This window comes from Thalassophryne amazonica, chromosome 12 (genome assembly GCF_902500255.1).
Source record: "Thalassophryne amazonica chromosome 12, fThaAma1.1, whole genome shotgun sequence".
In the NCBI taxonomy this organism is placed as follows: domain Eukaryota; kingdom Metazoa; phylum Chordata; class Actinopteri; order Batrachoidiformes; family Batrachoididae; genus Thalassophryne; species Thalassophryne amazonica.
This window is the reverse complement of record NC_047114.1, coordinates 82113440-82137774: the sequence shown is the minus strand read 5'-3', so window position 1 is coordinate 82137774 and position 24335 is coordinate 82113440. Positions and strand designations below refer to the sequence as shown.

Here is a 24335-nt window from a genome sequence, read left to right as displayed (position 1 = left end):
TTAATATATCATCTGCATCCCTTAAATACTCTCCTCTCTGTCACACATGCATAATCTCTTTCTTTTCATTGTCCATTCTGCCCTCTAACCATCCCTTCTTCTCTTCAACCCCCCCATGCAGTGAGCTGAAGCGGGAGCTGGTTGAAGAGGGCAGTCGCTGCCTCCTGCTGTCACAACAGAGCTGCTTTAACCAGCATTGCTGCATCCACTGCTGTAATTCCTTCACCTTCCTGCTCAATCCCAGACGTCAGTGCCGGGACTGTGGCTACTATGTGTGCAAGGCCTGCCGAGTGTACTGCAAGCAGGACAAAGCCTGGATCTGTTGCACTTGCCAGAAGAGCAGGTATGGAGATGGAGAGTGATTCAGAGTGTTCATGTACTATAGCAGAGCCAGTGCTGGCTTCGGAACATGAGCTCAGATTCACTATGTAGTATGTTTTTGCTTTGCCTGACAACGTGATTGTATGTATGACCATATGGATCAGTGACACACGCAGACACTGACTGCTGGAGAAATGGATTTTTGCACTTCTTACACAGTAATAGCCTGCCACCGGGTGGAACACAGATGCACATGCACATGACCTGCAGCACATGCATCAGCTGTGCTGCAGGTCAGCTGGTCGCCTGTCAGTGTGCATTATGGGAGGGTTTTAAAATGCACCTCTGCCTGCAGCAGCTGGATATGCTTATCTGAGTCTGCGACAGTGCTCAGATGAAGTCAAAGAAGCTTTTGGATGATTCCTAATTCCAAATCAGAAAGTGCTTCCCCGCCACTGTGATCCATACATTTACTTTGACTTTTAGTTCATTGCAGACCGTATGAACTAAATATATTTCATGTTTTGTGTAGTCAGCTTCATTTCATTTGTTAATATACATCCATTATTGCATTTAAGGCCTGCAACACATTCCATATAAAGGGGACTGGGGAAATTTAGGGCTTGTAATGAGGTTAAAAAATTTAGATAATGTCATGTCAAACAGGTGACTATGATCATGATTTGGATTTTTATTCTTCTGACCTTGGCAATGTGAAATATCCTGAGCAGAGTGGAGAATCAGATGCTCAGGCAAGTTATATTTGTGACCCCCAACAGCTAATAAGCCAAACCTAGATTTATAAATAAGAGCAACACCCCTTCGCATCATGAGGGACATGACTAACTGTATATGCTGGTGGGCAGGCCTCATTTAAGGGGAGGACAGCTGTAGGTTTGGGCCAGGTTTCACATAACCCAATCATATCTAAGTAATGATCAATAATTAGATCATTAATCAACAATGATTTTGAGGATAGTGATCTTATGTTAATGAGACCCAGTCTAAGGACCTCAGTGGGGTTGACAGTTGGACTGTTTGGGTTTAGTGGTGGTTCCAGAGTAGCATATATAAGATGCCTAGAAGTAGGTTTAGGTTTGAGACATTCCACGTGAGTTGTAGGTAGCACACACAAAATCGTTGATATTGCTGGAACAACCACTGGGCCATCCTCAATTTCACCATCATCCAATGTAGTAATGAGTATTAAGTTTGCAAAGCATATCCCTCTATGATTTTTATGGACACGTCTATGTAAGCAGACCACAGTCTCAACTTGTTGAATTTCCCTCCCTGGCAGATAAACTGCACTGTCACCATAGTGGATTTTCTGCACTAATTTCCCCACTAAGCTAATGGATTCCACAACCACATTTGTCAGAAGCCTTGCAGGGTCTCTAATCACCTGCTCCGCGGCCTGCTGTAAATTCCTAATGTTACCCTCCCTGTAGAGCTCTATGTTCACAGCCAAGATGGTGACTCCTTCCCCAGTAGGGTGGAGGCCATCCAGTATCAGCAAGCCACGGCGGCCCCAGAATGAAGGCCAGTTATCAATGGCAGTAAGGCAGTATCCATGAAAGGATGAGTCTTTGAGGAGCAAAGGTAATCGAAGGATCTGCACTTTATCAACCAATGTGTAAGAAAATGACTGAAATGTTTCAAAACAATGTTACTCAATGAAAACCTGGAATGGATTTTGATATTTCTCCCTCCATAGTTCATAATATCATTAAACCATTCAAGGAATCTGGGGGAATTTCAGTGCATAAAGGCAAGGGTGAACATCTATAATCTCCGATCCATCAGCCGACACTGCATCAAGAACCACTCAAGAACCACTCCAACCACTCCTATTCATCAATAGCTGATATAGCCACATGGGCAGGGATTACTTTGCAAAACTTTTGTCAAGCACTAAAATACAGAGTTACATTCACAAATGGCACTTAAAAGTTTGAACAAATCTTAAAACAAAAAAGAAGCCTTATGTTAACCTTGTTCAGAAGCAGTGTCAACGTTTCTTGGCTCAAAGGTATCTAGGTTGGACTGTCACACAGTGGGAACATGTATTGTGGTCAGAGGAATCAGTATTCAAGATATTTTTTGGAAGGAATGGATGCTGTGTGTGCCTAAACAAAGATGAAAAGAACCTTCCAGATTGTTAGCAACACACCCAAAAGCCTGGCTCCCATTGCATAGGGTTGTGCTAGTACCCTTTGCAAAGGTATTTTACACTGCATTACTGCAGAAAAGCACATTAAGATTTTAGAGCAACGTATGTCATATTCAAGATAACAGAGGTGTCCATACATGTTTCAACAACACAATACAAAACCACATTCTGCACACATTACAAAGACATGGTTGAGAACAAAGAAGAGCATATGGATGCTGGACCTTAAGATGCATTTGGAGGAAGAATTGGATGAAACACCACCTGGAACACTTCATTGCTGGTCATCCTCAGTGTCAAAACATCTTTTAAGTGTTGTGAGAAGGAAAGACAACATTTAAAAATGCTACAGCATTTATAAGTAGTAAATGTTTTAGCATCCAAACTTTTATTTTTTGATGTAAAGCACTATTAAAATTTTCTTTTTCAACATTTGAATTCATTCGGTCCTTTTAAATTCTCCTTCAACTAATGAGAAACTAGATGGATCACATTATCCACAATAAGCTGCTTTGCTTTCGTGTTTGGAAATGGCCCTGAGAATTTGTCTGGAAGTATTTTTTTTTAATTATCATGTGTTGCACAGATGTGCACAGTTCTTATAGTTTGATATCCTGCAGGCCATATGTAATAATACAAGATGTGGCATGCTGCGGGCCATGGAGTGCTTCATAGCAGACCTTAACCAGCCCTCGGGCCAAAATTTAGACACACCTGTTTCATTTATATCCCATTATTATTATAGTAAGAAAAAAATAAGGAAAGGTGGATTGATACAGATACAGCCGTACAAACCTGCAGCATCATAATATAATATCCTTCAATAACAACTGTAATCTGTTATTTAAATCCAATCAATGTGCTTGGATATGAAGTAGGTGTAAATGTGTAGGTGTTAAATTGCAGGTGTCTGTGTGTCCATCAGGTTGTTAAAGACACAGTCGTTGGAGTGGTTCTACAATAATGTGAAGAAGCGCTTTAAGAGGTTCGGCAGTGCCAAAGTGCTGAAAACGTTTTACAGGAAGCACTTGGTGGAGCACAGCACGCTTTCTGAATTGACAGGTAAACGCCTGCTTTTGCACTTATTAAAATAACTGCTAATCCAGTTTGATAGAAAAGAACAAGATTAATTTATAATTATGTGGGCATGTTTGCTGCAATATGATGAGACAAATGTATTGCTGTTTTTGCTAAATAACTCCTGAACTCATGCATGATTATGTGCATTTTTTGTGCATTTAAAACTCCAAATCAGAAAAAATTGGGATGTTATGGAAAATGAAAATAAAAACAAACTAAACAACAATAACAAAAGTGATTCTTACATTTGTTTTGACATCTATTTGCAGACAGTATGAACCCAAGATATTTAATTTTTTTGTGATCAGCTTCATTAAATTTATTAATATACATCCATTTCTGCACTTCAAGCCAGGAAGACATTCCAAAAAAAAAAAAAACTGAGATGATGGCAAATTATGGCAAGTAATGAGGTAAACGTTAAATGAATGAATGAATAAATAAATAAATAAATAAATAACTACATTATTTCAAACAGGTGATTGTAATCATGATTTAGTACAAAAGCAGTATCCTTGAAAAGCGGAGACTTTGAAGAACAGCGATGGGCAGAGGCTATCCAATTTATCACATGTGGGAGAAAATTATTAAAAAGTTTAAAAACAGTGTTCTTCAAAGAAAGTTTTAAAGGGACTGACATATTTTTCCCTTTACAATGCATAATATTATTAAATAATTTAAGTACAAAAAAGTACAAGCCAAGGCTGCACATTAATGATCTGTGATCCATCAGATGGCACTGCATCAAGAACTCATCAATAGCTGATATAGCTACATGAACAATGGATTACTTTGAGAAATCGTTGTCAGGCAATACAGTGCAGAATTGCATTCACAAAAGCCACTTAAATGTTTATTGTGCAAAAAAAAAAAAAAAAAAAACAAAAAAAAAAAAAAAAAAAACAACTGCATATTAACCTTGTCCAGAAATGACGTAGATGTCTCTGGGCTCACAGCCATCTGGGTTGGACCGTCACACAATAGAAATGTGTCCTGGGGTCAAACAAATCAGTACTCCAGATTCCCTTTGGTACTCCAGGCCAAGAATAAAAAGAATCATCTGGACTGTACAAGCAACAAATTCAAAAGCCAGAGTCATGGGTGGTTGTATGGTGTTGTGTCAGTGCCCCTTGTAAAGGTAATTTACACTTCTGTGATGGCAGCAATAATGCAGAAAAGTGCATTGAGATGTTAGAGCAGCATATGCTGCCTTCATGATGATATCTTTTCCAGGGTTGTCCATGCATTTTTCAACAAGACAATGCTAAATCACATTCTACACATAGAAAAAGCATGGCTGCAGATGAAGAGGGTATGGATAGGGGAATGGCCTGCCTGTAGTCCTGACCTGTACCCAATAGAGAATGTGTGGAAAATTTAAAAAAAAGAAAAATGACAACAATGATGGCCCCATACTGTTGCACACTTTGAAGATGTGTTTGCAGGAAGAATGGGACAAAATAACATCTGAAATGCTTCATCAGGTGATATCCTCAATGCAGAGGTGTCAAATCTGGCTTCAGAAAGTAATATATAATATATATATATATATATATATATACTCGTATGTACAGTATGTTCAGTTTACAGTCAGAGAGGAGAAACAAACTCCAAACTCAGAAAATATTTAGATTCACAAAACGATTGCACATTAGGATTCCATGTGGATTATTTTCCTTTGCACATTACAGGTCACACACCCACACTGCCTTTTAGTGTCACTATGACCTTTAGCTACTGTGTGAGCTGTTTGTGTAGATCAGGATGTTCTTTATCCTGTCCACAGAGACAAATCTCTCCTGACTCACTGAATGTAAGAACGCGCCATCGTGTGTGTGTGTGTGTGTGTATGTGTGTGTGTGTGTGTGTGTGTGTGTGTGTGTGTGTGTGTGTGTGTGTGTGTGTGTGAGAGGGTTTTAGCAGTGGGGTCATCATCAAAGTGGATCTCTGTATTGTCAAAAATAATTTACAAATCATCTGGATTTAAAACGGTTGGAAAGGACCCCATTGTTCCACTGCATATGTGTGTTGTTCCATAATACCGCGCACGAGGCTGTTCTAATGCACTTATATAACCACAAAAAAGCTGCATTGTTGCGTGAATATTTCCATGACAGGAGAAGAGCTCAAGGCTCAGACCATCTGCAGAATAAACCTCAGACACACACAAAAAATGCCAAATTATATTTAAAGCAGCCACATGAGAAAGAAACTACTGTTATTTATAACAAATACATTACTATTCATACAGTATGCTATCTTAATGACATACAAAATTTTGGTTTTTATCAGTATGTGATTTTGGTAAAGGTTTGTATTTTTTTAAATTAATGTTGAGTTATGGAATGTAATATGGAATTGATGAATGTTTCTGGATGTGATAGTTTAATTTAATAAAAACTATAGAAAAAAAGGTCATTTTATATTAAATTAATATAATTCATTCTGTTCAGTTAATGACAGAACCTCAAGAGCTTTTCAGTAATTACATGCAGGTCTGGTGCACAGATATAGAATTTGTTTGTCTATGCTCTTGTAAATTATAAGCAGTTATTGTACAAATATAGAGAACTCCACTATATATCTATAGCTATCTTTCTATAGATAGATAGATAGATAGATATACAGTGCATCCAGAAAGTATTCACTGTACTTCACTTTTTCACATTTTGTTATGTTACAGCCTTATTCCAAAATGGATTAAATTCATTTCCCCCCTTAAAGGTCTACTCACAACACCCCATAATGACAACATAAGTTTTTTTTAAATTTTTGCAAATTTATTAAAAATAAAAATTAAGAAACCACACGTACATAAGTATTCACATCCTTCAATACTTTAGTGATGCACCTTTGGCATCACTAAAGTATATATGTGACTTGAGGCTGTAATTGCTATGTGACTAAAAAGATTAATCCAGGTTTTGAGTATATTTCTTATTGTTACATGGGAAACAAGGTACCAGTACATTCAGTAGATTCTCACAAATCCAACAAGACCAAGCATTCATGATATGCACACTCTTAAGGCTATGAAATTGGGTTATTAGTAAAAAAAAGTAGAAAAGGGGGTGTTCACAATAATACTAGCATCTGCTGTTGATGCTACAAACTCAAAACTATTATGTTCAAACTGCTTTTTAGCAATCAAGTGAATCACTAAACTAGTATTTAGTTGTATAACCACAGTTTTCATGATTTCTTCACATCTGTGAGGCATTAATTTTGTTGGTTTGGAACCAAGATTTTGCTCGTTTACTAGTGTGCTTGGGGTCATCGTCTTGTTGAAACACCCATTTCAAGGGCATGTCCTCTTCAGCATAAGGCAACATGACCTCTTCAAGTATTTTGACATATCCAAACTGATCCATGATACCTGGTATGCGATATATAGGCCCAACACCATCGTAGGAGAAACTGCCCATATCATGATGCTTCCACCACCATGCTTCACTGTCTTCACTGTGAACTGTGGCTTGAATTCAGAATTTGGGGGTCGTCTCACAAACTGTCTGCGGCCCTTGGACCCAAAAAGAACAGTTTTACTCTCATCAGTCCACAAAATGTTCCTCCATTTCTCTTTAGGCCAGTTGATGTGTTCTTTGGCAAATTGTAACCTCTTCTGCACGTCTTTTATTTAACAGAGGGACTTTACGGGGGATTCTTGCACATAAATTAGCTTCACACAGGTGTCTTCTAACTGTCACAGCACTTACAGGTAACTCCAGACTGTCTTTGATCATCCTGGAGCTGATCAATGGGTGAGTCTTTGCCATTCTGGTTATTCTTCTATCCATTTTGATGGTTGTTTTCCATTTTCTTCCACGCGTCTGTTTTTTTTTTTTTTTTTTTTGGCCATTTTAAAGCATTGGAGATCATTGTAGATAAACAGCCTATAATTTTTTGCACCTGCGTATAAGTTTTCCACTCTCCAATCAACTTGTTAATCAAACTACGCTGTTCTTCTGAACAATGTCTTGAACGTTCCATTTTCCTCAGGCTTTCAAAGAGAAAAGCATGTTCAACAGGTGCTGGCTTCATCCTTAAAGAGGGGACACCTGATTCACACCTGTTTGTTCCACAAATTAATTAACTCACTGACTGAATGCCACACTACTATTATTGTGAACACCCCCTTTTCTACTTTTTTTACTAATAGACCAATTTCATAGCCTTAACAGTGTGCATATCATGAATGCTTGGTCTTGTTGGATTTGTGAGAATCTACTGAATCTACTGGTACCTTGTTTCCCATGTAACAATAAGAAATATACTCAAAACCTGGATTAATCTTTTTAGTCACATAGCACTACTATTATTCTGAACACTACTGTATATATATATGTGTGTGTGTACATACTTTACAATGGGATATAAATTAAACAACTGCAAATTATAAAGTAAACAATACTCATACAGCAGAGGGTATTTTAGCATTGTGCTATATTTTTACAGTTATTATTTAGTCTATATTTTTGATCAGAGCTGTTTTTGTTTTTATAGCTCACACTGTCTACTGTATGTGTGTGTGTCTGTGTGTGCAGACGGCAGCACCTACGAGGAAAGTGTCTACAATGAGGGCAGCATTTGTGGCAGTGACTCGTTCTTCTACAGACAAAGTGAAGGTACAAAGGTTTATTTCATTATGATTGTATTGTCTGTTTGAAAATCCAGTTTGAGTAAATGCACCTAAATAACTAAATACAGGAGCTGTGATAATACTCGTGGTTGTGGTAAAAGTCCACATTGCTTCAGAGATGTCCGAGATATAAATCAGAGGAGAGTGATTAGGATGTGAGAAGTCATCTTGGTGGTAATCTTTCAGCTCTGATGCCAGTTCGATTGCATACATTTGCTGTTCTGCCCCGCCCTCATGTCTCTTTATCTTCCCAGTTACTGCAAACATGACTGAAAGGTGTACGGATTTTGGGATAACGCGTTTTATTGTGTCTCTTATGTTTAGAGCACAGCATGGAGGAGATGTTCAGTGTGGCCTTGCGGGTTGCAGAGGAGGCCATAGATGAGGCAATTTCCAAGGCCAACTTTGAAGTTGGCACTCAGGTCAGTTATTAACAACAGTCTCTTTAAAATATTTATTCATAGACGCCCCATTTGTCTACACCGCCTTGTACTTTTTGTCACAAAAACTACTTAATAATTCATAAGAGTGTACTGCAGTCACCTTGTTCTGCAAATAGTAGTACCTGAACAGTTCAGTGTGTGTGGCACAGTGTTTATCAGTGTGGAACATTCTCTTTGGACAAACAAGATAACTAGATGGCTGCAGTGCCTCACTGTCACCACCTATAATCAGGCAGCTGCTGCAGCAATGTAGTGTGACATGAAACACGAACACTGATTGGACCGAGTCAGTTTAATATTATCATGACATGATGTTTAAGCTGATATGTGCACGGCGTGTGTAAGAAGCCTAAGCAGTTGCATGACAGTACATATTTCCTGAAGGTCAAAAGTTTGGAAGTCAAATCATAAACACTTCTGACCTTGAGGTAACTTGTATTGTTAGAGGACCACCCACTGAGTTTACCCATCAAGTTTGATTGAAATTCCTCTTTGCGCTTTCAAGATATCGCCATGTATTTTAAACAATGACCTTTGATCTGACATCTGATTTGCCCTTGACCTTTGACCTATGAATTTGACATGACCCATGTTGTGAGAGGAACATCCACTGAGTCTGCCCAATGTGGGACATTGTGCTTTGTGTTCTGAAACAATTGGCATTTATTTCAGACAGTGACCTCTGGTTTGTCCTTGACCTTTGACCTATGAGCTTGACCTGACTCATATTTTGAGAAGACATGTACTGAGCTGACTGAAATGGCTCTTTACATTTTGGGGATGAAACTGATGTGACCTGTTTTCAATAGAATATTGTCTATTTTGTACATTTTTTGCACTTCATTTTATTTATTTCATTAAAAAAATTATTTTTGTGTTCATTTTTAACCTGGTTTTATACTTTTTTTAATCTTAACTGTGATGATGGAAAACTATGAGTTTATGAGTGTCAGTGACATAAAATATATGAAAAGAAGAAAGTTAAATAATAATGCACTGATCGTGTGCTTCCAGATTTGGCTTTAGGATGTCAGAGTGTCTTTAGAGGAGCAATCACAGCCTTGGAGCTGCTTTACTGTTTGCTGCTGTTGTTTCAGGAGCAGCTGGATGAAGCACAGTACCTGCAGGAGCACAGAGCAGAGCTTATTGAACAAGTGGCCAAAACCATTGTGCAAAAAGTAAGCTGCAATTCTGGACTTTGCAGTCTGAGCTCCCGACACCTGTTTGGTAATTAATGATGTTAATTAATGTTTTGTAGCCTGTAAATAAGCGGATTTATTTGGTAATACTGAAATGCAGTCGGGTGGGTGGGGGGTTGGGGCTACAGCAGTACGTGATCAACGTGCCTAACAACTGCACACAATGATTTGACTGAAAACAGGATGGATCCTGATCCTGATCCGGTCTGTCTCTGTCTCATTTTAGATCGTTAACAGGAGGAAGAGTTTGACTGAGATGAAGCCGGATCACAGTCAGGACTGGATCCAAGAACACCTTCAGTCAGTCTGCATCCAAACCTCTAGTTTTAAACACCAAACGGACTGTGTGGTAAGAAAAACACACCAGAACCAATTAAGTATGTGTGTACGTACTGAACAGACACTCACTGGCTACTTCATGAGGGGCACTTTGCTAGTACTGGGTTCAGAAGGTCAATTCTTAATGGGTTAGATTTAACAAGGTGCTGGAGATGTTCCTCTGAGATTTTGGTCCATACTGACCTGATAGCATCATGTAGTTACCACATCACGACACCACTGTTCGAGTCATAATGTAGAAATCAAAGGTAATTAGACCAGGCAACAGTTTTCCAATCTTCCATTGACCAGTTTTGATGAGCCCATGCCCATCAAGAATAACATCCATGCTTTTAATGACTTCCTGGACTTGGCCGTCACCAGTGTATCTGTGTGCGGTGCAAGTGTCAAACTCATGGACACGTGCTTGTTTTGGCAGTGACATTCACATCTGTGGGTCCTCAGCTTTTGAGATTGAGATACATCTGGGTCACTCGACATATGTGTTTATCAATGTTGACATCTTTTCAGGAAGCCAAAGGACCATGTCTTCACGGTCCTGGAGCTTCCAGTCTTACTTTGTGGTTGTGTGTCAATAATCTTTGGAGATGACTAGATGTCTTTAATACTAGGTCTGTTTGGAGGATCCTTGGGTACCTCTGGAGTGACTTTGTTTGAAACCAGTGGTTACATAGGGAGACAGGTGAGATGTATCAATTGCATCAATTGCAGTGATCCAGCGTGCATGTGCCTTACTGTTGAGCACTCGAGCAAATGGAGAACACCAAGGGGCGCCCAGGCTGCAGCAAAGAGATGGCTACTTTCAAGAAATGGGGATGGATCAGATGTTTGCATACGTGGATGCTCTCCAAGACCCCAGGCAGTTGTGTTGTGTGGTGAATGCAGTGACATGGCATGTGACCTGACCTGACCTGACCTGTGCCAGCACCAGGGTGAATTTTTGCCACCAAAACTGCTTTAATTTTGAGTGAGATATAGTTAACAAGTTGCTGGAAATGGAAATGTAGCCTCTGTTCTTCACTGACAGGAGTGTCACCCGGTGAGTTTTTCTTCTGCTGTGGCTGATCTGGCTTCAGAGTTTAACATGTTCTAGTCACTTGTTCCTTTCTGAGAGCTTGAACTAGTCTGGCCTGTCTTCTCTGAAGTCGACCATCAAGAGGATATTTTCTCCCAGGAAAGTGCCGCTCACTTGATGTATCTTCTTTTTCAGACCATTATCTGTCGACCCTAGAGACCAACAGCACCACCCCTTTTTTTCCCCCAAACTCTGATACTATTTCAGCTGACTCCAAGTTTCTACAGTCAAACAGGAGTTCCTAATAAAGTGGCTAGTGAGAGTATTTTCTGTACTATAAATGCTCTCTCATCTGTAAAATGACATGTGCTGACCTCTACTGGCCAGCCTTTGAACTGCTGAATCTGCAACCTGCAGATGATCAAAGATATAATTTCAGGAGGTGTCTGACACACATAAACAGAGTTTTAAAATGAAAAATTTCAGTAATTTTTCATTTGTCTTTTGGATCTTGCAAGGGGTCACACTCTGCCTTCTCCATGCTGAATGAAGAACATCCTCTGAGCCAGCACCCTCGTGAGGCATCAAAGAAGGAAGGACTTGGATCTGGAATGACCTACTTGGAAAAGTTTAGAGTGGCTCGACAACCCCAGTAAGTACACAGTACCATTAACACTTTTAATTTGATGTATCAGTATGTTTTGATACAATTTAGGAGCAAGTGATTGGATTTTAGGGATAATCCAAATCCAAATTCCCAAAGTCCCTATGGGGGCCCATTCCCCACAAGTTTGTGACTCCTTGTTTGATGACACTGTCTGTCTCCATCTTGGATGCACACAATGGGCCTCATGTATCAACGTTGCGTACGGCGATATTTGAGCGTATATTGGATGTACGCCAAAACGGCTGCGCTACTTGGCATTTATCAATGTGGTCGTTGGCGTACGCTGCGCTGAAAATATACACCAGGTCGAGAGGTGGCGTAAATTATACACCAAAATGAACCAGCGCTGGAATCCACATAAAATGAAGATGATCAACATGATAAACAGTGCCATTATACAAATCAGTGCATATGTTACATAACACTTTCCTGATTATACTACATAATAATCAATACAAATCCCGCTGTTGCGGGATTGTTATGGAGCACGATCCGTGGCTACAGTGCTGACTGCAAAGACAGCGCTACACGCCCTTTTCTCCAGACTTCGAGCCTGGAGCCAGAGCAGCGCTGAGCTTAACTTTATGTGGTGTGATCGTTTTAGACAATGAAATTGATAATAACAACTGTAGTTTCGTCATTCCCTTAATTCGCCCGTGCTGCAACCAGGTTTTGTCTTCTCCATTCGGTTGTCACAATAAAAGAAATACAGAAATACATTTAAAAAATAAAGAAATCTGACAGATTAGGCGTGTCTTATTAATTGAGCGAGCAAATATCCACATGTCAAGAATTATTGACATGTGAAAAGAGAATACAGTGGTCCCTCGCTATAACGCCGTTCACCTGTCGTGGCCTCGGAGTCTCGCGGAGTATTTAGTCCAATTTTGCATGCCTTTTTTTTTTACAGTGTTCTGTGTTCTGCGTATCTGTTTATAAGAATCTTGTTGCCCAGAAGAGAAAAGAGCGCCAACAACTACTCATAACTGTGTTTGTCACACGGAAACCAACACCTGCTGCTGTGAGGTGTGAGTGGGAAAAGGCGCAGTGTCAGGACGCAGAGGCCCGATCTGTGAAATACTGGTCAGTCACTATTATAATTTCTTATGTGTCCGACCTCGTTCGTTGATCGTTAAAATTAATTCGTTAGTTCTAAATGCCATCATAATTATTTATAGGAAACATTCTATTTTATTTCTCAAACAAATGTTTGGGCCTGAAACAGTTTGGTATTATTTTCCTTCTAAGGTTTGAACTTTGAGAGTGTTTACACACCGAGAGAAAAGTGAGAAAATGTTCATGCCTGATTGAGAAGTGTATAACTGTGTAGTGAGGGGTTTTACAGCTTTGAACGTCTATAAAAATTGTAAAAAATAACGCTGACTACGTCGCGGTTTCGCATATTTCGGGCTATTTTTAGAATGTAACTCCAGCGATTAATGAGGGACCACTGTAACACTTTATTGATTATATACTACAAAACAATTGATACGACGGCCGCTTTCGATGCTCTATTGGCACGCGTCGTGATTGGTGGAGTTCTTTTTCATTGCTGTCTTCATGGCTTCCATGTCGTAAAATGAGGGTGTGTCTGAAGCGGAGTCTGAATATTTATGGCCGTGTTTATTATAAGTACGATCGTTTCCACCCGCCCGCATTTATCAAGATCACGTCAGGCGTACGCCAGAAATGGGCAGGTGCGCACTGCTTGATACATGTCACGGCGACTTTGGTGTATTTCAAGTTTACGCCGTAAATTTACGCCACAAGTGCGCAACATTGATACATGAGGCCCAATCAGTTTAGTCATGAGGGGCGCTCAACAGGAAAAAAACCTAATTATTTCTTCTATGTTTTCTTGTTCTTAAAGTTTTGAGCTGAATCTGGATTAGGGTTGGTATTGGGAACTGGTATTTTCAGGTATCGTTAAGAAATGATTCGATCCACCGACATCAATAGCCTTTTTGCTTAACGATTCCCTTATCGGTCCTTCAGAGGGGCCGTTGTTTTTGGGGGTATTTGTCAGGAAAATGATCATTTCTCTACCATTTCTGCAGCGTGGCTCTGCTTTGAAGCTTGAAGCAATGAAACAGTGCTCCCGACTCGTTGCTTCGTTGGTTCTTTGCTTCGTTGGTTTTCCAAAGCAGCAACTCCACTCTTAACCCCTCTCAAAGCCATTAAAATATGTCAATCGTGAGGTCACTTTTGTGCGGATTAAAGTCCTAACTGGGACACTTGTCTTGTGAGAAAGAACGAGACTCGTCCTCTGTTCTGTTCACACAGCTCCAACGTTGTGCGCTCTCTGGCCGAGTCAAGTTAGAAAGATAGAGTCTGGTCGGAATGATAACTTCAAAGCGAATGGCCGTTTAAATCAAATTACACCTTTTTTCAAACGTTATAAGGTGGCTCGGGCATCTTTTCCGGATGCCCCTGGACGCCTCGCTGGAGAGGTGTTCCTGGCACGTCCCACTGGGAGGAGGCCCCGGGGAAGACCCAGGACACGCTGGAGGGACTACATCTCTCGGCTGGCTTGGGAACGCCTTGGGGTTCCCCCAGAGGAGCTGGGGGAGGTGTGTGTGGATCGGGAGGTCTGGGCGGCCTTGCTTGAGCTGCTGCCCCCGTGACCCGACTCCGGATAAAGCGGAAGAAAAATGGATGGATGGATGGATGGATGGTAATACAAACAATAAACGCAGTCAATCAAAATGTTTTTTCCCTCCCAAATGAAGATGTCCTGCGCTGACATGCAGCAGCTGGCTGAGCTCAGCTCAGAGGTATGGAGAGACTTTCATGCCATTAATGTCTGAAATGCTTTTGACAAAAACTACAGATTTTGTTTATTCTATTTATGTCAGAGATCAAGGACCCAGTGACCAATATCATATTTATTTACTTTAAGACTCAATAAAATGTTGTTGACATAGAAAACCTGTAAAGCCTACTTTTAGTACACAGAAAATTCACAAGAGGTATTGATAAGGGAATTGATAAGGAATCGGATCAGTAAGCAGAATCGATAATGGCTTCGATATCGATAAAATCTTATCAATACCCATCTCTAATCTGGATTCCACAATTCTTTTTTAAACTACCTGCTTTTTAATCCTGTAAGACAAAGCAGGGAACGTCTCCTCACTAATGCACATAGGCGGCTCTAGTCTGGGGCTATAATTCCAACACACACAATAAAATAAAAATCCTAAGCCCTACCATAAACCTGATATTTACATTTCAAAATCATGTGTTCAGCCTCACTTTCTCACCACTACTACCCTGACTGATCCGGTTCTCTAGAACCCCTAATTCTCATATAACCAATGATCTGTTGTTTATACACTACAAGAAGGTGAATGCAAAATGCATTTAGTTTTCTTCATTTCTTTAGTTTTCTGTTAAAATGATTATAAATGGATTGTTTATTCATTAATTTTCTATGTCCGCTTATTCCAATTAAGGGTCATGGGGTACAGGAGTGTGTCCCAGCAGTCATAGGGCGAGAGGTGGGGTACACTCTGGACAGGACACCAGTCTATCACAGGACCACATACAGACAGACACATTTAGGACTCATACCTACGGTCAATTTAGAGTCACCATTTCACCTGACCTGCATGGAAGTCAGCATGCACCACACAGAAACGTAACACAGAAAGGACCAAGTGGGAAGTGAACACAGGACCTTCTTCCTGTGAGATAACAGTGCCAACCACAAAGCCACCATACTGCCCCAAACAGACTCCATCCAGGAACCAGAACCTGGTAAAAAAAGAAATGAGAGGACACAGTCCAGTATTCAGAATGAGTGGAGACGCACATCCAACCTGAGCTTGTTTGCCAGTTTCTTTCATTCCAAGGTCACCACTGCTTGGCTTTCAAACTCTGTAAATTGTTTTGCTCCAGTATGAAATATATCACCAAGCCCTAAGAAATCATGACAAACTCTGGAGCCGCCTTTGAATCTACATGAAAGGGTCTGGATCAATGATGAATCTGGATTGTTTTTTTATGAATCGGGTTATTGTGTGTGTTCCAGAGCAGAAACATATTTGCTAGTTTCTGTGTTGTTGTGTTTGCCCATGAAGGTGCTTCCTCGGTGTTCAGGAGCTCAGATGGGAACTGGATTGCTCTGCAGAGCACCCCACTTTCACGTCCGGACCTGTTGACCAAAAGGAAGAGTCTGGTCTATAATGCTTTGGAGGTCGAGTCTGGAGTTGTCTCTCCTTATGAAGGCATGGGCTCTGACAATGAAAACAAGGCCGAGCCTGATTGCTTGTGGAGTGCCATCCAGCGGGATGTCTTAAGGACGTGGACCGATGCTAACTTCAACCCACAGGACACAGACGACACCTGCAGTCATCAAACCGGGATGCTGTCTCCGCTAACGGGTTATCAAGGTGACAGAGGAGATCTGCTTTCAGATCCAGAGGAGTATTGGTACCATAATACATCTCAAGAATCACTACTGAGGAGTAATTTGGGACTTGAAATCAGGCGGCCTTCGTCGTCCCGTCGGACGAGTATCATTGATGTGAACTTTAACCCCGAAGGCTCGGCAGATAAGAACAGTGTGGCTGCAGAGGAAGAAATGGAGATACTTGGGAGATCACATAAAGAGAGAAGAAATCAAAATGATCCAGCTTCTTCTCTGCCGGTAAGATATAACATAATAAACAAAAGTTTGCTTTACACTCAATAACAAAAGAATAGAAAAGCTGAAAACTCTATGACACTAGAAATGACACTCCTTAACGCAACACAAAAAATGCGCAAAGATGTGCAATTTGGTGAAATTGCACATCTTTGCACGTTTTTCATTGTCATGTTGTTCTCCAAGACTTCTGTGATTAAACAGAGATGACTTTGGAACAGCAAGCAGAGAGGCTTTATATGCAAATGATCACTTTGGTGGGTTTGTCTACATCCCTTCATGGCTAAAGATGGGAGTAGGAAGCAGACCTGATGATTGAGACTTATTACTATCCGTACACACTTTATTGCTCTTTTGTCATTCTTTTGCTTTATCATTTTGGCATAAAAATAGGTACACACACATTTCTGTCTTTGTATGTACAAACACGAGTCCCACAGTTAGTCCAGCAGGACTAACTCCTTCAAAGATGTTCATGTTTGTCAAAATAACTATAGTTGCAGCTTTAAGAGTTTCTCAAAATAACCACTGTAAATTAATTTCACACTTTTACGTTCACCCAAAATAAAAGATCGTGAGACTCATAAAAATGTGGTGTATGACTGCATGTGAATGATTCATGGTAATATTTTTATACAATTCCTTGAAATATCCTCTCAAAACTAGTTTGATCTTTCAAGGTCCCGAAGGTTAGAGGTCAAATGACCAATAGAAAGCTGATATATAACTTAATTAAGTGTTTAAATATTAACTAAACTAAAGATCTTTAGCCAGTTTCTCAGAATAATGAGCAAAAAGCTTGACCTTGGTCTGTGACTTGCCTTTTAACCAGTTTCTCTCTAAATTAAATCCTTTTGTTCCTGACTGACTCTCAGTCATTCTACCAAATTTAATCCAAATTGGGGTCAAAACTCTTTGAGTTATTTTGTTCACACAGGACAGACACACCAGGACCAAAAATAATACCGCTGCATGGTGAGTGCTGTGCCTGGATGCAATATGAGGGGAAACTGAAACATTTTGAGCCTGGCCCAGAAAAGAAGGGTCCTGTGAAACTAACATTTTTCAACATTGCACAGTGAGTCAAAACTCCTCCACATTTTCTTGAAAAATGTTGGTTTCTCAGAATGCAAAAGATTGAGAACCACGCCCTACTTTTGCTGGGTCAGGCTCAAACGTTTCAATCACCCTTGTAAATGCCTCGTTGATTAAACTGATTAAAACTTGCTTAGATATGTACTAAAGTATTTCCAGAGAAATTACATTTCATGCACCACGCAAAAGTAAATCATGTAAAATAAAATAAAAATACTTGTTTAAATCTCCATTTTTGTCTTCTATTTACAGAATTACAACAAAAAAGACCAGAAATCCATTCATGCTTCTGATGCTGTGACCTCTGACAATTCAACCCCAGAACCTTCTGAGGTAGAGAGTGACATCGCCGGATGGAGAGCCAGTCAGAAGGATCAGGACGTGAAATGTCAGTTAGCACGCCACACAAGCAATTCCGACTCCTCCACTCCAGAAGGTGACGGAGTGAGGGATTGTGGTAGGGATCAAGGACAGAGGCAGGAAAGCAGACACGAAGTGAGGAAAGAGATGAATCTGAGATGGAGCAGGAGATGGAGGAGAATGAACAGATGATGAAGAGATGGAGTGCAGACTTTACAGCTGGTTGAACAGTCCAGACGTTCTACTTCTCATCTACTGACGATGAGTTAGACAACATGAGACAGAGTGATGGAGAACAGACCAGAGATGAAGCCATGGAGGTCCATTGGCTAGAAAAACCAGCAGGGGTGAACCGGTTCCCATCCACAGAGGACGAGCTGCACAGGAGTGCCAGTGCTGAGGGAAAGAGGAAGACCGGAGAGGATGAAGACTGGAGGACCGAAGAGCTGACGGCCAAAGTGTGCAGACTGGCAAATGAAATCAGTGCTGCCCAGTTCTCGTCCACGGAAGACGAGTTGGACAAAGTGGGACTCGATGATGATATGCTGTGGAAACTGCAGCGGGAGAAAACAGTCCAGGCCATTCAGGTACGAGAGCTGGCCAGTCCTGGTCAGCGCCTCACAGTTCTCATCCACCGAGGATGAGCTGGACCAAGCCGGAGACAACGAGGCGCCATGGACGGCTGAGACCAAGAGGGAGGAGCGAAGAGATGCTGGTGGAGATGTAGAAGTGGAAACGGTTCAAAATGTTAAAAGTTTGCAGAGGAGGAGGAAAATCAGGAGCTGGAGTTTGGAGAACATCGGCGGAAACGATGGCAACAGGCTCCAAAATCCAAAAGGACAGTCAGCCTGCGATAAAGAGGACAGAGAGGCAAGATGAGGATGATGAAAAGTTGGACAGAATAATTAACAACATGTTGATGATGATGGTGAAGGAAGAGTACAGAAAATCAGATCTGGAGAAAGATACAAATGGGACGACAAGCCATAAAACAGAATTGGCAGAATCGGGTCTCGATGCCCGATGGACACATCAACAAAACAAATCAACATCTGAGGACATGGACGAGACCAAAGCGTGTTTCAGAAGAGCAGAAGTAAGTGATGACAAACAGGAGGTCAGAAGAAAAAGAGATGGTACAGATGAAGAAAGGATAGAAACAGACAAAATGCTCGAAGAGTTCAAATCCAAACATACAGAGTCCGTGAAGCAGTGTGCGTCCAATCGTCACAAAGCTTTATGGTCACTGGAGGACAATCGATGTGTAAGTACAAACTCAGAGTTTTTATTAATTTTTTGTCACTTCTGAAACTGGCTGTCAATTCTGGAAGAACTTTGTGTACGTACGGTGTTGAAACAAGGCTCTGACATATCGGTGGCCAAGCAACCTTGTACATGACTTTAGTTAGTTAGCAATGAGGTGGAGGGCGGCTCAGGTTGAAGTTTTCTGAAATGCATAAAAAGTTGTGAAATTTGAATACTTCCACTTCCAGAAGTGTTATGCAGTACCACAATTCCAATGTGGTCTATGCGTAATTGCAAAATACATCACATTTGATGATGTGATGAATAAGTAGCATTTGCTTGGCATTTTCTTCTTCTTATTATTATTATCTTGTGCTCCTGAAACTCTTTCTGGAAAGATGCTGCACGTTTGTGGTGTCAGAACGAGGCTTTAAATCTGATTGATGTCTCTGCTGCCTCGGAACTTTGCCAGTTACTTTAATGAGGGTTATGGTAAGGATTAGTCTTTAACTTTTCTGAAATGCATAAAAAGTTTGAAATTTGAACAACACTTCCAATTCTGGACCTCTTCCAGAATTGTTAAGCAGTACAAGAATTCCAATATGGTCTATATGTAATTACAGAATATTTTACATTTACGTGCTGCGCACGTCTGGTGTCAGAATGAAGCCCTAAATTTGATGTCTCAGTTGCTTAGCAAGCTTGCAAATGGGTTTAATTTTTCTGAAATGCAAAAAAAGGTTGGAAATTACTTCCACTTCCAGAATTTTCCTGAATAGTAGCATCCTGATATGGATTAAGTCAATTTCTGGAATATTTTACATTTGCATACTGCACAATGATACAATGGCTTGCAAAAGTATCATACCCCTTGGTATTTCACATCATTTTAATTTATGTATGACATTTTCAAATATAAAAAGTAAATCAGTCTTCTCAATATAAATTTCTAAATTATCTTCCTTAGGCTCAAACTGAAGTAAATCTCTACAACTTATATAAATTAATTAAAAATATTAAAGCCAAGATGATGGGTTGCATAAGTAATCAGCCCCTTTGGTATAATACCTATAAATATTAATTGCCAGTTTTCTTCAGACAAGTCAGGGGATGGATACATGAATGGATACATTCCAAGTCACTATGACGTTTAAAGAAATACAAAACACTGTGGCACTCTATGGTAAATCTGTGTGGAGTAGACAGTTCTCAAAAACTGAGTGACTGTGCAAGAAGGATAAGAATGAGGAAAGCCACCAAGACACCCAGACAACCCAGAAGAAGTTATAGGCTTCTGTGGCTGTGACTGGAGAAATTGTGCATAGCACGTTTGCATTTTGTATCCCTAGTTATACAGCTTCATGATGAAGTGGTACAGAGGAGGGTTTTATTAAAAAGAAGACCTGAAAGTTCAGCTACAATTTGCCAGAAGGTACATCTGAGATGCAAGCCTAGATTTAATGTCTTGGTGAAAGAAAACCCTCCTCTGATTATTTACTGATTATTTACAGGTATGATACCAAAGGGGCTGATTACTTATACAACCCATCATTTTGGCTTTTACATTTTTAATTAATTTATATCAAATTGTAGAGATTTACTTTCAGTTTGAGTCTAAGGAAGATAATTTAGAATTTTTATATTGAGAAGCCTAATTTACATTTTGTACACTGAAAAAAGATCATGTTTGAACCAACTTAAAAAGTGTTACAATTTGTAAAAACCTGAATGAATTAAGCTGTTTGAACTTAAGTTTGTAAGTTAGAGTTGATTTAACTTTCAAGCGTAAGTTCAAACAACTTAATTCATTCAGGTTTTTACAAATTGTAACACTTTTAAGTTGGTTCAAACATGCTCTTTTTTCAGTGTATTTGAAATGCCATAAACAAATTAAAATGTGTGAAATACCAAGGGGCTAAATACTTTTGCAAGCCAGTGTACATTCTTTGAACAACTCAGACACATGCCAAAGTGAGACACTAACAAGATGTTGCTGAACACTGAGCCACAGTTTCTAAGCCAGTCTGAGTTCGGTTCACCGTGGTGGAAGCAACCGCTTCACCAGAACGACTGAGTATTTTGCTCGATGCTCGTTCTTTCATTTTTTTCTCTTCTTCTCTGTGCCACACAATGAAAGAATAAACCATGTTTAGTGGAAAGTGCTGAAGATAATTAACATGTAAATGAGGCACCATGCAGAGAAGTTTAGATATGCATTTATCATTTATCATCATGTAGGTGCCACGCACCTTAGTGCACGTGTGAGTGGGCGGGTTCTGACTGCATTAGGCCACATCCTATGAACCACTGAATGTTCAGTTTTCATTTTGTTATTAAATTATTCCAAGCCCCCAAAAGAGATCATGATTTTTCTTTAAAATGCAGCTATAGTTAGTTTGCAGTTTTAAAAACGCATCTTCATTCCCGAAACGGCTTGCATTTCTCTGTAAATATAACACGTTTCTCATATATTATGAGAAATAAACACTTCTAAAAACTGAAAGCGCTGTTTTTGGAACCTGATAATACCTCTGGAGTGATTGTAGGACATCTTGTGGATGTCAGCGTGCACACACATCATACACAGTCAAAGGTCATTTCTGGTCTTTTCAAAAGAAAGCTCATGTATGTGCACAAGCACGGCCCATCCTGCAGAGAACCTTTAAAAGGTACATGCTCATACGGCTGAGGGTATTTCAGCATTGCTTTATTTATTTTTTTCTTTGTTTCTCGTACTGCTGAATGTTCAAATAATAGTTGTTTATTACTATGTCGCAGAAAATCAAATATCAGACATTATTTGCAAAACATTCAGTATAAAATATTATATGATTTGATATCATGGTGTGTGTGTGTGTTTGTGTGTGTGTGTGTGTGTGTGTGAGCGCGCACTGTAGAGGTCCTCGGCTGAGTCTTTGCGCAGTATCACCACTGAGGTGCTTAAAGTGCTGAATGCCACTGAAGACATGCTGCAGGCTGTAGAATCGGGAGACGAACCCAGACTGCCCTCCATCTCTCTGCCACCAAACGTTGACCCCAGGAAGCTGGATCAGCCGTTCTCCAGGCTCGAGGAAAATGTATGACTGACTTATTTTGGTTGTTATTGTTTCCATCAAGGAGGTAATGTTTTGTTGTTTCTCGTCTCTTTCAATTAAACTTAAAGGAGATGTACTTTGGGTCAAGGCAGAGTTAATAGAATTTTGGTGTTGATCCAGATCATTGGGGTGATCTTGCCTTTGATCTTTGATCGTGATTTAGTATCACAGTGTTGATGAGCGGATCAAAGGATCAGTAATCTTTTGAGGTATCCTGCTAATAAATGAAAACACAATCAAAGAAACGTTATGTTGTTGTATGATCAGGTTCAAAGCTTTTCAGTCAGGATCAAAGTTCAATGATTAGGTTGAAAGAAAGGAAAATATCAACAGAGACCATGCAAAGTGGGTATTGTTGGACTGTAATTTAGGTTTTACTTGAGTTTGACCTTGGCTTAAGTTAGTATTCTTCTTCAATGAATTATGATGGAGCCCAAACCAGTTTTGCAGAAGGTAAAGTTTGGAAGCATAGGAAGCATATTGCCCCACCCACAGCACTATTAGTGGACCAGATTATGTAAAAATCATGCATTTGGTGTTACAAGTACCACATTTGCATGGTCATTCTCATGATATTAATTAGCATATCTGGTGGATCGGCCCCTTGAAAATTCAAGATGGCGGCCATTTCCCAAGATGGCCACCATCTTGGGAAGGCGGCCGTTCCGGGCTGTCTGTCTGGACACTGGACACATCCAAGTCTCGGCTGTTGTCTGTCATCTGTTGTGATTGTTTTTTTTGTTTTTGTTATGACTGTTTTTCTGTGCTATGGGTTTTTTTTGCTCTCCAGTGGTGCTGCGGGAGTTCAACGCAGCAGCAATGGAGGTTTTTCTTTTCCCAATTCTTTCCTTGTGTGTGCTTTTATATGTGTTCATGTACCGGACCGGCTTATGTGTGTTGTTGTTTGTTAAGTGTGTCATGAGGCCGGTCAAGGTTTGCTCAGCCCTGCTCGTGACCTAGGGCAGGGATATACATCTGGAGCTGGGTCCCCGGGCGCCAAAAAAGGCGACCTCTGCTCCTAACTGGCAATTAGGATGGGTAAAAATGCAGTAACATTTCATTGTGCAGGGAACATGTTCCTATGTGCATATGACAATAAACTTCTTTTGAATCCTTGAATCCTTGAAAATGACCTATTGAAAAACAATTTTTGGATCAAAATGCACCTATTTGGGCAATTTAAAATGATATTGATATCAAATTCCATTTTGTCATATTTTATTTTCTTTGCTATTTATGGTATTCATCATGTTTTGTTTGTGTATGTGCCAAATTAGAGTGAAGTGTATTACATTTAGTATTAATGGTTTCCAACCAGCATGTTTGAAAGTGTTCCTCTTTTGAAACTACTGCATGTAGGCCTATTAAAAGATGTTAAGGGTTGAGTATATTGTGATTTTATTTTGAATATATACAGTCAGCATGTGCAAATGGCAATTTATTGTTGTTGGAAATAGTTGAATCCAACATTCCTTCAGTGAGAGCATTGAAGATGCAACGTGTCTGGGTCTTCCAGCATGACAATGATCCCAAACACACCACTCGGGCAACGAAGTAGTGGCTCCGTAAAAAGCATTTCAAGGTCCTGGAGTGGCCGAGCCAGTCTCCAGACCTCAACCCCATAGAAAATTTGTTAACAGAGTTGAAAGTCCGTGTTGCCCAGCGACAGTCCCAAAACATCACTGCTCTAGAGGAGATCTGCATGGAGGAATGGGCCAAAATAGCAGCTACAGTGTGTGCAAACCTGATGAAGACTTACAGGAAATGATTGACCTCTGTCATTGCCAAAAAAAGATTATGTTACAAAGTATTGAGTTGAACTTTTGTTATTGACCAAATACTTATTTTCCACCATCATTTACAAAGAAATTCTTTAAAAATCCTACAGTGTGATTTCCTGGATTTTTTTTCCCCTCATTTTGTCTCTCAATTGAAGTGTATCTATGTTGAAATTTAGACCTCTCTAATCTTTCTAAGTAGGAGAACTTGCACAATCAAGGGCTGAGTAAATACTTT

The 24335-nt window shown here is 40.1% G+C and overlaps 1 protein-coding gene across 1 annotated transcript in view; it reads left to right on the top strand.

Moving 5' to 3' along the window:
• The window catches only part of LOC117521297 (rab effector MyRIP-like), a 31520-nt gene that overhangs the window by 3319 nt on the left and 3866 nt on the right, over positions 1-24335 (top strand). Inside the window, exons 2-13 of the mRNA XM_034182617.1 lie at positions 122-343; positions 3420-3556; positions 8119-8199; positions 8538-8635; positions 9754-9834; positions 10082-10204; positions 11728-11861; positions 15978-16527; positions 17872-18114; positions 18216-18566; positions 18707-19243; positions 22122-22301. Of these exons, the coding sequence (XP_034038508.1) occupies positions 122-343; positions 3420-3556; positions 8119-8199; positions 8538-8635; positions 9754-9834; positions 10082-10204; positions 11728-11861; positions 15978-16527; positions 17872-18114; positions 18216-18566; positions 18707-19243; positions 22122-22301 (2737 nt within the window). The remainder of the gene's footprint in view (positions 1-121; positions 344-3419; positions 3557-8118; positions 8200-8537; positions 8636-9753; positions 9835-10081; positions 10205-11727; positions 11862-15977; positions 16528-17871; positions 18115-18215; positions 18567-18706; positions 19244-22121; positions 22302-24335) is intronic.